This window comes from Myotis brandtii, unplaced genomic scaffold (assembly GCF_000412655.1).
Source record: "Myotis brandtii unplaced genomic scaffold, ASM41265v1 scaffold536, whole genome shotgun sequence".
In the NCBI taxonomy this organism is placed as follows: domain Eukaryota; kingdom Metazoa; phylum Chordata; class Mammalia; order Chiroptera; family Vespertilionidae; genus Myotis; species Myotis brandtii.
The window spans coordinates 1,937,560-1,955,346 of record NW_005369967.1 but is presented as its reverse complement, the minus strand read 5'-3'; the positions used below and the strand labels follow the sequence as shown (position 1 = coordinate 1,955,346).

Below are 17,787 nucleotides of genomic sequence, written 5' to 3'. Positions count from 1 at the left end.
CTCCGCACCTTAGTATTTTACTTCAGCACTGCGCCTCCTCTGATTCTCGGTTCCTCCTAGTTGTAGAATCTCTCCTCAGCCAGCCTTCCTGTGGTTCTGGGTGATGTCCGTTCCGTCTTTTAGTTGTATTTTTGAATTGGTTGTTCGAGGCAGCAAACTCCGGCGTTAACCTATGCCGCCATCTTGGTTTTCTCAAGATCTGAGGAAAGTCTTGTTTTAATCTTAGATCTTGGCTTAAAATTAAAGTCCCCATTAACAAGCTCTTTTGCTCTCAAAAATGGTATCATAGTGTAGTCACAACCTGCCACACAGGTCCTGGGACATTTTGCTTTGAGAGAAACAAACCTTCCCAGATGGCAGTAGATGTTGCTCAGCCTAGATATTACTTAGATTGACCTTGAGAAAGGATGTACCATTAACTGGAAAACCCGTGTCACTGCATTCTATATTTTTTTCCAGGAAGGTAGGCAACTTGTTTAACAGATTTCCTAAAGGAACTGGAACTTTCTGTTTACAGACAAGTACAAAAGGGCTTCCAAAGAAGTGGTTTAAATCCGATCCCTGGTGACCCACCAGGACACACTTAGAACTGATAAAAGGTGAAAGAGGAGCAATAATAGGTCTTGGACTAGGGTGAGGCAAGAGAGGCATCTGGGGTACAAAATTTAAGGAGCCGCTCACTCTCAGGGTTGTGCAGTGCTTGCAAGTCCTGGCCCGGGGCAATAATGCCACGTAGAGGCCAGGGGCGGGGAACAATATTGATCTCGTTCTGTTTCTACCCTGACTTTGGTAAATCTGAGCTTCCTATAAGAAGTAATTACTAGGAAGCCTATACACACGGGGATTTACTGCACCATCCTAGTTGCAAAGCATTCCTAACTACTGCAGTGCCCTGCCGCAGTAGAACTGTATGCAGCCATCAAAAATGTAGTGTATGAAGAAGCATAATCAAATGCTTATACATCATTTATTTTTAAGAAGTAGGAAAATTGAATAGTATAGAAAATGTCTATACTATTACTCTCAACATACACACGTATATGCTAAATTATCAAAGCGGTTAAAACATTGTTAATGGTTGTGTTTAGCTGGTAGTATCATGGGTTATATTTTCTTCTTTTTCACTTTGCTACATTTAATGCCTTTTTTTTTTGAGAAGGTTGCACTTTTACTATGAAAAGGATTCAAACCAGATTAAGATGTTTAGAGACCCTAAAATATTATGATGCCTTCTCTTTCTCCTCAATTTTTTTAAATGAGAAATTATAAATTATTAAACAAGTACAAGGAATTTCAACAGCATTTGTGTTTTTCCCCATGATGTCTACTTCAGTGCTTTCTTAAAAATATCATTTTTTGCCTGGCCGGCATGCCTCAGGAGTTCACAGTTCAATTCCTGGTTGCAGGCTTGATTCCTAGTAGGTGGCATGCAGGAGGCAGCCAGTCAATGATTCTCTCTCATCATTGATGCTTCTATCTCTCTCTCCCTCTCCCTTCCTCTCTGAAATCGATAAAATATATATATATTTTAAATGTATATCAACTTTTTTTTCCAAAGAAATTTTGTTGCCTTTGCTCTCATTACTCAATCTATACACACTTTAAGCCTGCCTCTTGGATAATGTGGCACTAGGTAGACTAAACATATTTTCCTTTTAAACCCCCCCCATACCTCCTCTAAACATTTACTTTAAGTTTTAATTTTTAAAAAAAGAAAAAAGAAAAGAAAGAACAAAATGTTAAGAAATATAAGGAAAAGACTTGTTAAATAGCCATGAGGGCTGCATTAGAGAGACATGTAGAGGGAGGCCGGTGGGAAAAAGGAAATGGAGGGGACTGAACGCTGATGCTGTGGAGGAAAAGGCCTGGGAGGGACGCAGATCAAACTGGCGGAAAGGAGAGAGCAGTGCAGCGTCTCTGGTCCGGCCATGCTTGCTGCCGTCCTGAAAGAACCAGCTCCGAAGTGCTGCCTGTTCCTCTCTCCCATTCAGACTCAGCGGGTGCTCCGGGCCCTGAGCACCTGAGCCAGTGCCAGAACCTGACACTCTACCGGAGCTTCTGTGCCATGAAGTATGCCATCTATGCCCTCTGTGTGAACTCACACCAGCACACCCAGTGCCAGGAATGCAAAGACAGTCTCTCAGAGGACCTGGCTGTGGCTGCAGAGCCAATGAATGATTCCGTCCCCCCCTCAGGTACAGAAACCCCTCCCCCCCAGTCCCTGCTGCAACCTGTTCCACCAGGATTGAGGAGGTGGCCCTTGGTTTTATTATGCCCAGGAATAATTTCATCCATTAATCAGCCTTCTTTAATCGAAGAGACATAGAGAAAGCAAGTGATTTGCCTAAGTTTTAATGGAGTCTGATCACCTGGTGCATTGTTTTCCAAATGCTTTTCCCCCCCTATAATCTGCAATAAAAATAGCATTTCACATCACACTTCAGTTTGCACCTAGGTATATAATTTGTGTGTTTATATATGTATGTGTATATGTGTAGGTAAGTGATATACAAACTAAACTTTTGAGAAACGATATATTCACCCTTCCAAACAGAGCGCACTCTTGATTATTTTTCTGTTGTATGATATTTCTTGTTTGTTTTTTTTTGAATGCAGCCTCTAAGTCAGGGGTGGGGAACGTCCAGCCCATGGACTATATAAGGCCCACAAAATCATTTGTCTGGCCCTGCCAAGGCATGAGGGGTGAGTTAATTAAATGTTTGACCGAATTTAGCAGGCTGGTTTTTAAGTTGATAATTTTGTGTGGCCCGCAAATGATGTTATAAATATCCAAATGGCCTTGGCAGAAAAAAGGTTCCCCACCCCTGCTCTAAGTCAATGTCATGGATCACAGCTACAGTGTGAAAGAACCTATTTCCTATCCTCTATCATTTTTCTCAATAACTTACAACGTTTAACTTGCCTTGTGTGACTGCTGGTCAGTTCTCTCTCTCTTGTAGCTTTGGGATGGACCTTCTTCTCTGAGCATGGTCATTTTTGACCAGTGAGTATTTCTTAAGAGATCTAGGTAGCCCTTGATCTTCTTTAGTGTAACAATGAGTGAAAATGGAATTGAGGAGTAAGGAGCCTATTATGGAGTGCTTGTGAGAGATGAAGAATAATGTAATATTTAAAAAGCAGAAACAAAATAACAAGTGTTGCTGTACTTCTAATTAACATACAAACTCTACAAATCATGAAAAGACGTTGATGAGGAGTCTCTTATTCTTCTGACTGTAACTGCAATTTCTTTAGTCATTAAAACATAAATAAATGAGTTAAAGTTGTGTGAATGTTTGAGTCTGGCAAGTAATGTTTCTAAGGTCTGCATTTTCTCTGCCCTCTTCTCTGATACATGCTACTTTAGGTGCTTCAAATCTCTTCTCAACATACCTGGCCAGGTGTCAGCAGTATCTGTGCGGTGTTCCTGACTCTTTGCGCCTGGAACTTCTAGAAAACATCTTCTCATTGCTCCTCATGACCTCTGCCGATCTTCACCCAGAGCCTCACCTGCCCGAGGACTATGCTGAGGAGGATGACATTGATGGGAAGGACCCATTAGGTTTGGGGTCTCCACCAGAGAGCCCTCAGCACATAGCACAGCCTGAAAGGAAGTCAGAACGGGGTTCCCTGGGAGTCCCCAGGAGCCTTGCTGATACACTTCCAAGCTGTCTGAAGACAGAGCCAAAAGACAGTTCCCCAGAGCCTCACGGGCACAGCTTTTTGGACCTCGAGCACCTTACCAGTGGTGTCAGCGGGTTCCTGGCTGATGAGTTTGCAATGGGGGCCTTCCTCAGGCTCCTCCAGGACCAGCTGGAGGAGCTCAGCAGCCACAGTCCCCCTGAGGACCCAATGCTGCCGGAAGGCCAGAACTGCCCGGAGAGCAGACATGGACCACAGAGCCGCCTGCACCGGTTTTCTAAGGTTCTCTCTGAGGCCCAGTGGAGATACAAGGTGGTAACAAGCAACCAGAGCTCAGGTGAGAGGGGGCAGCAGAATAAGTGGGTCCAGAAAGTGAGGAGGGAGACAACCCCCAGGAATGTGGGAGAGAGTGAGGACGAGTGCATGGGAGTCACGCCATAATTCAAGGCATAAAAATAGCAACTAGTGTCAGAACCATGCCTCAGAGCCCAGTCCAAATCTTCCCCTACCTGTTACCCCACGAGGTGGGTCAAAGCAAAATTGATCTCTCTGCTGCCTTACCCATTTGGTTTGCTGTTTCAGAGGAGCAACCTTTCCGAAGATACCGGCCCGTCGCCACATGGCACCCTAGTCTCCGCCGGGGTCGTCGGACACGAAGGAGCCGGGCAGGTAATGGATGGGCTCTCCTCATGCCTTATTCCCATGCACAGGCAAGTGGCATACTGCCTCTTGTCTAATATTCCATAAGATAAAGCCCATGGTACACACACACAAACAAAAGCGTTCTAAGCTTATCATATCATAGTCCCACTCCACCAAGGTAACCCTTGCTAATAGTTTCCTTCTAGAAATTTTCCACACAGTGCAAGTATATATATCGTTTCATGTATTCAGATGTGTCATTGAGAACTAACTTTTTTCACTGATGTCCTTTTATATGTCTCATACTGTATATTGACAAATAATTTTTTTCTCTAATTTTAAAAGCTGCTTAATATTCCATTGTTATATGTACCCTTTTGTGGGCACTTAAGTTGTTTCCAGTTTTTTTACTATTATAAACAATGCTACAGTAAACAACCCTGTACATACGTCTGTGCATACTTGTGTGAGTATAGCTATAGGATAAGTCCCTAGCAGTAGAATAGCAAGGTCAAAGATATGTGGAAATAAAGATTTACCAAATTGCCTTTAAAAAAAAAAAAAAAGATGAACCAGTTCACATTCCCACCAATGTATATGAGTGCCTGTTTGCACACACATTCATTAAAAATGAGTATTATCAGATTTTTTCAAATCTGGGCCAATATGATTAATACAGCAATGTTTATCATTGTTTTAATATTAGCTTTTAGTTTAAGGTTGAATGTCTTTTATATATTTATTGGCAATTTACATTATTTCTGTGAGCTGCCTATTCATGTCTGAGGTCCATATTTTCTGTTGAGTTCATCTTTCTTATTGACTTGTAAGAAGCTTTTTATACATTATGGGTAATATTCTGTCATTATGTGCTAACTTTTTTTCCCTTCATTTTGTCTTTTGAATTTGAATTTTTCTTACAGAATTTTATACAGGACCATTATACAGGTGTGTTAAATTTTTAGATAATAAAATTTCCATTATGATTTTTGGTGCTGGTTTTTAAATAATTAACAGGGAATTCATAAGAGTTTCCTATGTGCTAAATAACACGAGGTATCTTGAGGGAAGTGAATGAGGTTTACATCAGGACTTTGCCTTCAAAGGATTGATAATGTACCTGCACAGACAGTATACATGAAACACTTAAAATGCACGGAGGCACTGCCTGGAAACAGAAGCTGTCTCTAGGAGAGAGCAGCATTGCCTACAGAAGTCAGGGAAACAGGTTTTATGGAAAACATGGCTCCAGAACCAAGCTCAGAATGAGAAGGCTCCAGCAGTGGCAATGAGAAAAGTGAACATAGTGGGTAGAATGGAGGATATTATGAGAGAAACCTGGAAAACGTCAAGGCTGAGTTGCTAAGGCCCTTAAGCTGCTCAGTTAATTGGTTTGAGTCAAAGGCTTGCATCCACTTGACGCATCCACCCCAAGAATGCACACGCCATCTTTCCTACAGCTGTGTGTCCTTTCCAAATGGTGAGCCAAGCAGACGCCCTTGCGTAGGGCTGGCATTACCCTGGGGTGACCACCCTAGGAAGAGTGAGCCTCCATTCACTATGAAGAGCCGTGTTGAGAAGGAGCTTTTCCACAAGGGCACTAAATAACGGGGTCTTTAGCATGAGAACAGCTTTTGCTATGTTAAAAAAACTTGTGCCCTCCTTTGCACCCTCCTACTTTCTAGTCATATTGACAGTGCTTGGTGAGCAGACAGGTCGATGACCCCTAGAAGTAACTTGAAAGCCCTGGGGCTCTGAGACCCACATGTTGGAACCATTGGTATAAGCTGCTACCCAATGAGCATTGGTGCCATATTAAGCCCACCCTTCACCTTTAGTCTGTAGGAACTTGCATTTTGCTGTAGAAGCAGTAGATATGGTACTTAACCATTATCCTTTCACTCTACCCAGATCTTGATTTTCAAGCCAACTTCTCACTTTCTACATTTTAAGGAGTTGATGGTTGATTTTCTCTCTTCTTCCTATCACCTCTAGATGGCCGGGACAGAGGTTCCAATCCCTCCCTGGAAAGTACAAGTAGTGAGCTGAGCACAAGTACTTCAGGTATGGGGGTCCCAACCAGCTGCCAACTTCAAGCAGCTTTGCCCTGATACGGAGTTGCCACACACCCTGGTGTAGAAACCTGGACTGAGCAGTTCTTGTGTTTTTAATCCTCATCCAAGGTTTTTAATTATTTAAAAACCTCATCCATTGATTTTTTAGAGAGAACACAAGAGAGGGGGAAAGAGAGAAACTTCAATGTGAGAGAAACACATTGATTGGTTGCCTTCTGCACTAACCCCGACCAGGGCCTGATCTGGGGAGAAGCCTGCAACCAAGGTACATGCCCTTGATTGGAATTGAACCGGGACCCTGCTATCTGCATGCCCACGCTCTATCCACTGAGCCAAGCCGGCTAGGGCACAAGTCTTATTTGTAAGATAAATAAGTCCTGGGGATATAACATACAGCATGGTGACTATAGTTAACACTACTGTATTGTGTATTTAAAAGTTGCTAAGAGTAGATTTTAAAAGTCTCAAGAAAATTTGCAACCATGTGTGATGATGAAAACTAAACTTTGGTGATAATTTCACAATATATCAGATCATTATGTTGTACTAGTATACCTAAAACTAATACAATGTTATATGTCAATTATATATCAATTTCTTTAAAAAGAAGTTTGGTTCTGCCCATGGCCAAACAGATTTCAGTAGGGAAAGGGCTGTGTCACTATCAGTCAAGTTACCCATTAGCAGAGAGAAACAGGTGAATACCTAAGAATGTACTTAAGTATTATATTCAAACATGATAGCATAGGTTTGCCCTTCAATTGAGGGAAAATCAATACCCACTTACACACCTTTTAAAAATAAACTTTTTTTTGCCGAGGCCGGTTTGGCTCGGTGGATGGAGCGTCGGCCTGCGGACTGGGGGGTCCCGGTTTCAATTCCGGTCAGGGGCACGTGCCTGGGTTGCGGGCGCATCCCCAGTGGGAGATGTGCGGGAGGCAGCTGATCGATGTTTCTCTCTCATCGATGTTTCTGGCTCTCTGTCTCTCTCCCTTCCTCTCTGTAAAAAATCAATAAAATATATTGAAAAATAAATAAATAAATAAACTTTTTGAAGATAAAGAGTTTGGTGGGAGGTTACAGCAGTATAGTTTTTCCTCAATTTCTATTGCTTCCTTGGTCCCCCACCTTCTGTGTCCCAACAGAGGGAAGTCTGAACATCATGTCTGGAAGGAATGAGTTGCAGCCCCAAACTCAAAGTTCATTCATCCCCATGATGTTCTCCCCACCTGAGTCACTGCTGGCATCGTGCATCCTCCGGGGGAATTTTGCAGAAGCCCATCAGGTAAGGGGCTGGGCAGCTGGTGTTAGTAGCCTGGGCCTCACCTTTCATAGAAACGAATGTGAAGTCCACCTCTAGGCATCTGGAACCTGCTGGGCCTCAGGCAGAGCTGGATACCTGTGCAACCAGAGCCACTTGGGAACATTAGAGGGGCCACATCCAGCAGGAGAAACAGGAGAGAGTTTCCATGTACAAGGCCCAGTCCCCAGCATTGCAGATTTCAAGACCCAGATTGGAGGAGGTTTAAGCTGTTGAATCATTGGTTTGTTTTAACATAAATCGTGTTTAACAAGATAAAATATTTAGCTACAAGCTCACCATTTCAAAACATGGAAATATTTTTGTTTCTTTCCTTATAAGCTTTCTCTGAACACATACCTGTTTTTAATAGTTAAAAGTCTTGATGCAGACAATGTTTAATAAGAAATAGAATGCCAGTTCAATATACAAGTGTAGGGGCTACCAAACTAAAATGTTCGTGTTGTCGAGGGATGGACGCAAGAAGAAATCAGAAAGACCTGCCCTCCCTGAGCTTCTGTATCCTCACTTAAAAATCAGAGTTAAATATAATACCTGCCTGTCCTACCTCGTGGGGTTGTTAAGAGGATTCTGTACAAGCTGTGAGAAATATAAGAATCCTCTGCTATTGTTTAAATTTAATAGCATGAAAACCTACCTTTCTAATTTTTTAAACTTCATTGGTATATTTATCACACTGTGCTCGTCCCTTAACATGCAGGTCAGAATTTTTCTTTCATTTTAGTTCAGTTGTTGAAGAATAAATCAAGGATAAAATCTAGGCGATAGGAGAATTTTTGCGTAGCTTCCTCTGGTCATTTTCGGTTCCATACTTTAATGACAGTGGTAACTCTGACCCTCTAGGGAGGATAGGACCCTCACCAGCCTTTGTTACACCCAAATCCAGAGTTAAGTCAACTGTGAGCCCCTGATCCTTTACCCATAAATGTCCTCACTTCCGCTTCCTTTCCTGGACCCTTGATTTTTTTTTTTTAATGAAAGTCACCTTTTTAAAACATATATTTTTTTATTGATTTCAGAGAGGGAGAGAGAGATAGAAACATCAATGATGGGAGAGAATCATTGATTGGCTGCCTGCTGCACACCTCCTCCTGGGGATCGAGCCCACAACCCGGGCATGTGCCTTTAACCAGAATCGAACCTGGGACCCTTCAGTCCACAGGCCAGTGCTCTATCCACTGAGCCAAACTGGTTAGGGCTTGAATTTTTTATTAATAAAAGCTTTATTTTTTTTAACCTGGTTACAGAATAAGCCATGCATATTACAAGTAAATACCAAAGGTATTAACAAGAAAATAATATTACTTGTAACCCTATTGTCCAGAACCAATAAAGGTAACGAATACTCTTCGCCATTATTTTTCCAAGATCCATGTGACTTTTATATAGCCAAGATTATTTTGAATTTAAAACCTTATATAATGCCTTCTTAACATTTGCCTTGTACCTGATTTAATGACCTTACACTAGTCTGATCAGGCAGCTGCATTTGACCATTCTCCTGTTACTCAACATTTAGATTACTTTCAACCTTGTAATAAATAGTGCCAAGATTATCACCTTTAGGCATTAAGCCTTTTGAATTGTTTCTGTAAGAAAGTTTCTCATGAAAATTTCTGTGTCAAAGAATATAAACGTTTTTAAAGCTTTATGGATTGCCAAATTGCTTTTCAAAAAAGGTTGTGACAGTTCCTTTTACCACTACCCCCTGAGGGCTTATTTTTATACTTTGTCATTGTGATAGATGCAAAATGGTATTAATGTGACTGAAATTCCCTAGATTACTGAAAGGGATAACATTTTTCATCTATGTATTAGTCATTCATTTTCTCTGAAATTGTCCGCATCTTCTGCCAATTTTCTGCTGGGGCTGTGGTGGCTTTCATACTGGCTTGGATAAGTAATTTCTATATTTGATCTACTCTTCTAACATGCAGTGGTCTTCCCATCCTACAAAGCGGATGTTTTAGGGCCATAGTCTAATGATAGGCAAGATCCCGTATCTCTAGACATGGGCCCACCACAGCCACACTCCCGCCTGTCTTGTACCAGGTGGTGTTCATGTTCGACCTGAAGTCCTCGCCCAGCTCAGGGGAACTGATGTTCGTGGAGCGCTACCAGGAGGTGATCCAGGAGCTGGCCCGTGTCGAGCACAAGATTGAGAACCAGAACTCAGACGGGGGTAGCAGCACCATTCGAAGAACTGGCAGTGGCCGCTCAACTCTACAGGCCATTGGCAGCGCTGCGGCGGCAGGTCAGGCTTCCCCGTTGCCACCACAGGGGGGGAGGTATCTGGGGAAGGAGGGTGTCAGGGGAAAAGCCACCCAAACAATAGGCTCATCATCATGAAGGTGAGCAGAAATCCAGGGCAGGACACTTGGATTTGAAGAACAGCAGATTGAGGGTTGGTTTCTAGCTGTGCCCAACTTCCCTGACCATGGCAGTCACATACCTACCACTCGAGCTACTCCATTAAGCTTGTCCTGTGTGACTAACACTGAAGAGTGTGAATGCTCTTGTCACCATGTGTTTTCATGGCCACTATCTTGTGCTTTGGGAAATGGTTAGGAGTTTATTTCCTTCCATGTAACTATTCAGGATAAAGCATATTATTTCACTTTTCCATAAAGTGAAAAAGTTGTGTTTAACTCATGGCCTGCAATTCACAGGTCTCAATTCTCAGCCATGGCTGCACTGCAAAAACTGATTCTTTCATTATTTCTTTTTTTCCCACTGTGCAACCTGCTTCAGTGCCTATAGCCAGCCCACAGGCAGAGGCCAGGCAATGGTTCAAGGCCACAATTTGCTCTGAGTGGGACACTATGAGAGAGCCAGGGGGACAGGCCTGCCATTTTCTTGAAAACCTATGCATTTTCTTAAAAGAGGAATCATGTCCCACGTTTTCACATTATCTTACTAGTCTAGGCTCTGTGTGCCATCCCAGAACAGGTAGCATCCCACATTGCTCCTTCTCTGTTCTCCCAGAATTTTCAATAGCTATTCAAAAATATATATGCACTTTTTGCTTTTAATATAAATGGGCTCTTACAGCAAGTACTGTTGTCTGCCTTGCTTTTTCACAGCATATTTTAGAGATCTTTTCTGATGAGCACACAGATCCACCTCATTCTTTCTCAACCTGCTTTTAGATCCCATTTGGAAGAAGCCCTCACTCATCTCCTCCATTTTGGTTTCTCTTGGTCTTCCTTTCCTTGCCGTTGTTTTGATGCCATAAGAATGGGTTGCAATGATGGTACTAATATGCATAGAAGATACCCTGTGCAGAAGGACCAAAATAAAATAAAATAAAATAAAATAAAATAATAAAATAAATAAAATAAAATAAAAGTGGCATATAGAATCATTTTAACCTTACTTTCTGCTCCACTGCTGGTACCCAGGGATGGTATTTTATTCCATCTCGGACGTGACCGACAAGCTGCTCAGCCCCTCTGGAGACCCCATCCCCACGCTCCAGGAGGACTTCTGGATAAGCAGCACCCTGCTGGAGCCCACTGACCCCCTGAGAGAGGTTCTGGAAGAGCTCAGTCCCCCCGCCATGGCTGCGTTCGACCTCGCTTGCTCTCAGTGCCAGCTCTGGAAAACCTGCAAGCAGCTCTTGGAAACGGCTGAGCGACGTCTGAACAGCAGCCTTGAGAGCCGGGGTGAGTGCTTCCGCTTTAGTCCTTCCTTCTCAAATGGATTTCTGAGACACTTGAGAAAATGTGCAAGAAAAGCACTTACCGGGGAAGGAGGGACAGGGAGAGCGGATTAGTTAATTTCCTCGTGTGCATCCTGATGGCATAAATATAGTCTCCTGAGAGCTTCACCTTCTTACTAGACATAGCATTCTTCAATAATTGAGAAATTGTTTTCTGATTTACAGAGAAATTTAAAGAATAAATAGACATTCAAAAATGGTATAAATGGAATTTGTCTTTAGACTACATTCCCCCTCCTGAGTGAACCCCACTTAACCTATGATAGTCTTGAGTTTGTAAACCACGTATAAGGGAAAATGTGGAGGGAAGATTGTACCTTGAGGTAAATGATATCAAAATGTGTACATGGAATTCTTGGAGGAATGAAGGTAGAAGAATGTGAAGATAGATTTGGGTAAAGTTCACACACAGCAAACATTGGAAGGACTGACTCAGGAGGGAGAAAGGAGCCTGTTTTCTCAGTGATGAGGACAAGGAACAGTGAATAGGTTGCAATGTGAACAGCCACTCCTGAGTTCAGTGATTCCTTGAGAACTCACAGGACTCGGCATGTAGTCACACTCATGACTAAGATTTATTTCAGCAAAAGGATACAAAGCAAAACCAGCAGAGGGAAAAGGCTCATGGGATAATCCACAGAAACTGAGCAAAAGACTTCCAAGAGTCCTCTCCCTGTGGAGGCATAGAGGACAGGCTTAATTCCCCCAGCAGGAAGTTGTGACAAGGCTGAAGTGTTGCCTGTAGGGAAGCTCATAAGAGACACAAGCCCAAGGTTTTTACTGGGGGCTGGTAACAAAGGCACCCTCTGCCCATTGTGTTCCAGAATTCCAGACTGTCAGAAGGAGAGCAGGTGTTCAGACTGAACCACGGTGTACAGAGAGCGTAGGCACAATGAGCCCCTCTCATCATTTAGGGGAACTCTTATGCAGTATAGGAAACCGTTTGCCAGTGAAGGTCACAGATACCACCGAGGGCCAGCCTTGCGAGCAGGCCTTTCTGAGGACAGAAGTCTCAGGCCTGCTGTGTTAACTCTCTTCTGCACACCTCTCCAAATCACTTCTGAGCTGCTGGTTAATATGTCCTTTAATGCCCACATGGTCCTTCTAAGAAAGTATACTGTGGCACTCGTGATTCTTTTTTGGGGAACAATTCTCCCCCTCATCTAGCACTTTTATCCTATATAATAAAAGGCTAATATGCAAATCAACCAGACAGCGGAATGACCAGTCACTATGAGGCGCACTGGACACCAGGGGGCAGACACTCAACACAGGAGCTGCCCCCTAGTGGTCAGTGCACTCCCACAGGGGGAGTTGCCACTAAGCCAGAAGCCGGATCCATGGCTGGCGAGCACAGCAGTGGTGGCGGGAGCCTCCCACCTTCGTGGCAGCGCTAAGGATGTCCGAATAAAATAAAATAAAAGTGGCATATAGAATCATTTTAACCTTACTTTCTGCTCCACTGCTGGTACCCAGGGATGGTATTTTATTCCATCTCGGACGTGACCGACAAGCTGCTCAGCCCCTCTGGAGACCCCATCCCCACGCTCCAGGAGGACTTCTGGATAAGCAGCACCCTGCTGGAGCCCACTGACCCCCTGAGAGAGGTTCTGGAAGAGCTCAGTCCCCCCGCCATGGCTGCGTTCGACCTCGCTTGCTCTCAGTGCCAGCTCTGGAAAACCTGCAAGCAGCTCTTGGAAACGGCTGAGCGACGTCTGAACAGCAGCCTTGAGAGCCGGGGTGAGTGCTTCCGCTTTAGTCCTTCCTTCTCAAATGGATTTCTGAGACACTTGAGAAAATGTGCAAGAAAAGCACTTACCGGGGAAGGAGGGACAGGGAGAGCGGATTAGTTAATTTCCTCGTGTGCATCCTGATGGCATAAATATAGTCTCCTGAGAGCTTCACCTTCTTACTAGACATAGCATTCTTCAATAATTGAGAAATTGTTTTCTGATTTACAGAGAAATTTAAAGAATAAATAGACATTCAAAAATGGTATAAATGGAATTTGTCTTTAGACTACATTCCCCCTCCTGAGTGAACCCCACTTAACCTATGATAGTCTTGAGTTTGTAAACCACGTATAAGGGAAAATGTGGAGGGAAGATTGTACCTTGAGGTAAATGATATCAAAATGTGTACATGGAATTCTTGGAGGAATGAAGGTAGAAGAATGTGAAGATAGATTTGGGTAAAGTTCACACACAGCAAACATTGGAAGGACTGACTCAGGAGGGAGAAAGGAGCCTGTTTTCTCAGTGATGAGGACAAGGAACAGTGAATAGGTTGCAATGTGAACAGCCACTCCTGAGTTCAGTGATTCCTTGAGAACTCACAGGACTCGGCATGTAGTCACACTCATGACTAAGATTTATTTCAGCAAAAGGATACAAAGCAAAACCAGCAGAGGGAAAAGGCTCATGGGATAATCCACAGAAACTGAGCAAAAGACTTCCAAGAGTCCTCTCCCTGTGGAGGCATAGAGGACAGGCTTAATTCCCCCAGCAGGAAGTTGTGACAAGGCTGAAGTGTTGCCTGTAGGGAAGCTCATAAGAGACACAAGCCCAAGGTTTTTACTGGGGGCTGGTAACAAAGGCACCCTCTGCCCATTGTGTTCCAGAATTCCAGACTGTCAGAAGGAGAGCAGGTGTTCAGACTGAACCACGGTGTACAGAGAGCGTAGGCACAATGAGCCCCTCTCATCATTTAGGGGAACTCTTATGCAGTATAGGAAACCGTTTGCCAGTGAAGGTCACAGATACCACCGAGGGCCAGCCTTGCGAGCAGGCCTTTCTGAGGACAGAAGTCTCAGGCCTGCTGTGTTAACTCTCTTCTGCACACCTCTCCAAATCACTTCTGAGCTGCTGGTTAATATGTCCTTTAATGCCCACATGGTCCTTCTAAGAAAGTATACTGTGGCACTCGTGATTCTTTTTTGGGGAACAATTCTCCCCCTCATCTAGCACTTTTATCCTATATAATAAAAGGCTAATATGCAAATCAACCAGACAGCGGAATGACCAGTCACTATGAGGCGCACTGGACACCAGGGGGCAGACACTCAACACAGGAGCTGCCCCCTAGTGGTCAGTGCACTCCCACAGGGGGAGTTGCCACTAAGCCAGAAGCCGGACTCATGGCTGGCGAGCACAGCAGTGGTGGCGGGAGCCTCCCACCTTCGTGGCAGCGCTAAGGATGTCCGCAGTCGGACATTCCCCAAGGGCTCCCAGACTGCAAGAGGGCGCAGGCCGGGCTGAGGGTCTTCCCCCCACCACCTCCCTAAGTGCAAGAATTTTGTGCACCGGGTCTCTAGTTCTAAAATAAAAGGAGATATTACTCAAACTGTTAGTAGCTGAAACAGTTTCAGGCCAGTCGATTAGGAATTAATTTAGTACCTACTGTGTCTCCAGATTATCCCAAGTATAGGGGGTACAGGAGAGGAATAATGAGTCATCTCTTCATAAAATTGTTCATAGTGAGGGTTCAAGATCCTACTTGAAGCAGTTAGAGAAGACAGATACGATCTCAGGTCAAGTCCTCAGCCAAGGGCAGTATCAAGGCAAACCCACAGGAAGTGCCTGATTGGCCTGGGACAGCGATTGCATGGCAGTGCCAGAGATTCTCGGCCTGCTGCGCTGACAGCTGAGGCATCTTTCAGGAGATGGCCCTGGCACCTCAGGCAGAGAAGCCAGCTGTGCTGGCTGTCACCCAAAATGGCACAGCATCTATTTCCTCCTTAATATTGGAGAAGATAAAATTGCACAAGCAAGCACAGGACGGAGAAGCAGTCTCTGAAAGTACCTTATTTTTTCTGCATTTCCTCTTCCTTCATCTGATCCCAGGTCGGCAGCTAGACCATGTCCTCCCCAGTGCTGATGGCATTCGAGGTTTTCCAGTTGTTCTTCAGCAAATCAGTAAGATTCTCAATTATTTACTTACATCAGCCGGACAAACTAAATCAGGTGAGTTGCTTTTCTCCCTTTTTTTTTTCTCCCGGACTCAGAACACTAGGTCAACATCAACCTTACTTTCTCTTTCTCATTTGCTTTCCATAGAGAGCATCGAAGAAAAAGGAGGAGGCCTTCCCCGGTGCAGCATTGCCGAACTGCTTCAGACGTGCTGGCCCAGCCTCACCGAGGACTGCGCCGCCAGCCATGCCACCCTCTCCCAGCAGCTGGACCAGATCCTTCAGTCGCTGAGGGAGGCACTGGAGCTGCCAGGTACCGGTCCAAGTGTGGGAGCAGATGAGGACTGAACTCGGGAGAGGAAGCTGGAGCAGAGGCTTAGGACTTCAGCAGTGAGCCCTACTAGCCCTCCAGTTCGCCAGTGCGCGTCTCATAACTAACTCCACTGTTCCCCTGCCTCTCAAGTGAAGGGATGGTTAGCACTCATTAGCTGATACATCTTTCTTATCCCTAAGGAGCAATATACCCTAAAGTTACTCAGTAAATATTGATTAACCCTTCCCCAAAAGCCATTCCAACCCCAAAGTCACAGGGGTGAGCACAGAACCATTCACCCTGATTTCTCCCAACTCAAAGCTCTTCCTGGCTGGGAATCAACTTGGGAGTTTGTAGCTGCTTGTAAGTGTAGTCCCGAGCTATGGAAGGCCCCATTCAGTGGACGGAAGCCCAGTTCACATAATTGTGTTGGAAATTGACCCAAAGCTGGACACACAGACTAAAGCCTCCATCCTTTCCACCATTGCTGCTCTCAGAGCCAAGGAGTTCTCCGCTCTCGTCCCTGGTGGAACAGGCGGCCCAGAAAGCTGTGGAGACAGAGGCCCACCCTGTGCACATCCAGACTGAGCTCCTCCAGAAGACCCTTGGCAGACAGGCCCCCGTGGGCAGTGGGCAGACGGACTACATGGGCACCTTCTCCAGTTACTGCAGCACCTTGGCTGCAGTTCTTGTTCAGAGTCTGCGCTCTGAGCCTGGTAAGTAGCAAGAAAGAGGAAACATGGGTGTTTAGAGCGAGGAAGAGGAAAGATTCAATTAACAGGTTCTGGACACAGCAGTAGCCAAGGTCACTCGATTCATAAGGTCTTCTCTTAGTCTTTGGTGTTTTATTCACCTTTGTCTCCCCAGTACCTAGTATGGTTGTACAGCACATGAAGTGCTTAATAAACTGTGACGGCTTTAATGACTCAAAAAGACAGACCTTCAGCCTGTCATGGGACTGAGGACCCAGAGGAGGAGCCAAGTCTCTGATCTGAGTGCCAGATTCCTACTTGCGTCCACAGACTGAGTGTCGCCTGCACCCCAGTCACGTTGGATGAGCAGGAGGAGCTCACTACTTTGTTATTGGTTCTGGAAAACAGGGCTATGAACTGTGCAGTCAGTGGTCACTTTCTTTACCTTTGCAGATCACGTGGAGGTCAGAGTTGGAAATCCCTTTGTTCTCCTGCAACAAAGCTCTTCCCAGCTGGTGTCACACCTCCTGCTTGAGCGACAAGTTCCACCAGACAGGTAGGAGCTACCCTATGGGAGTCGAGTATGGGCCTGCCTAACTGTTTAATCAGTGACAGTGAGGGCTTCCTGGGGTTGTGCCTGGGTTCAATATAGGGAGTAAAGTTACTTCTAGACTTAGCCCTTGATTTGCATTTACTCTTATACAGCTACATTGAAATTCCTTTCTTTCTCTCTTGCCACCGCTAAAATTTACATCGCAAATATTAAATTAAGGGAAGAATCTTCATTTAGGAATAGGAAAAAATCTAAAAATGTGATAACACATTATTTGGCTAGGCTATAGAAAAACAAGCATTCTCATGGCTTGGTGGGATATAAATTTCCACAAGCCCCTATGTGAAGGCAGTTTGTCCATATCTACTAAAATTACAAATTCATTTATCCTTTGACCTAAAAATTCATGTTGGGGAGTTTATCCTGTGGCTTTATTATACATATGGAAAATGATGTCTGTTATAGCCTTATATGTAACTAGAGGCCCGGTGCACGAAATTTGTGCATGGGGGGTGGGTGTGGGGGGTCCCCTCAGCCCAGCCTGCGCCCTCTTGCAATCCAGGACTCCTCGGGTAGGGTCCCTAGGCCTGGCCGGCGATCAGGGCCTATTGGGGCTTTCCTTCCCCTGGCTGCCGGCAGTTAGCCCTGCCCCTGCTGCTGCCACTGCTTGCCATCTGTGTGGCGCTCCCCACCCCCACCCCCACTCCCGCCACTGGTCACCTCCCTCTGTGGGCAACAGGCGTGGGGTGCGACCGCTTGGCTGGCCTGGGCCTCCCTCTGCGGGGCGATCGTTGGCCGGCCCCTCACACCTGCCACAGTGTCGCTGGCCAGTGGTGTGGGCCTCCCTCTGTGGGGCAATCGATTGCGGGGCCCCCAGATCGCCCCTTAGAGGGAGGCCCCGCCCACCCGCTGCAGCCTCCC

At 45.0% G+C, this 17,787-nt stretch overlaps 1 protein-coding gene across 1 annotated transcript in view; it reads left to right on the top strand.

Moving 5' to 3' along the window:
* The window catches only part of ZFYVE26 (zinc finger, FYVE domain containing 26), a 73,578-nt gene that overhangs the window by 15,033 nt on the left and 40,758 nt on the right, over positions 1–17,787 (top strand). Inside the window, exons 9-19 of the mRNA XM_014549131.1 lie at positions 1,992–2,195; positions 3,368–3,979; positions 4,225–4,311; positions 6,280–6,348; positions 7,505–7,644; positions 9,733–9,934; positions 11,082–11,345; positions 15,244–15,363; positions 15,457–15,621; positions 16,119–16,337; positions 16,767–16,869. Coding sequence (XP_014404617.1) covers positions 1,992–2,195; positions 3,368–3,979; positions 4,225–4,311; positions 6,280–6,348; positions 7,505–7,644; positions 9,733–9,934; positions 11,082–11,345; positions 15,244–15,363; positions 15,457–15,621; positions 16,119–16,337; positions 16,767–16,869 — 2,185 coding nt within the window. The remainder of the gene's footprint in view (positions 1–1,991; positions 2,196–3,367; positions 3,980–4,224; positions 4,312–6,279; positions 6,349–7,504; positions 7,645–9,732; positions 9,935–11,081; positions 11,346–15,243; positions 15,364–15,456; positions 15,622–16,118; positions 16,338–16,766; positions 16,870–17,787) is intronic.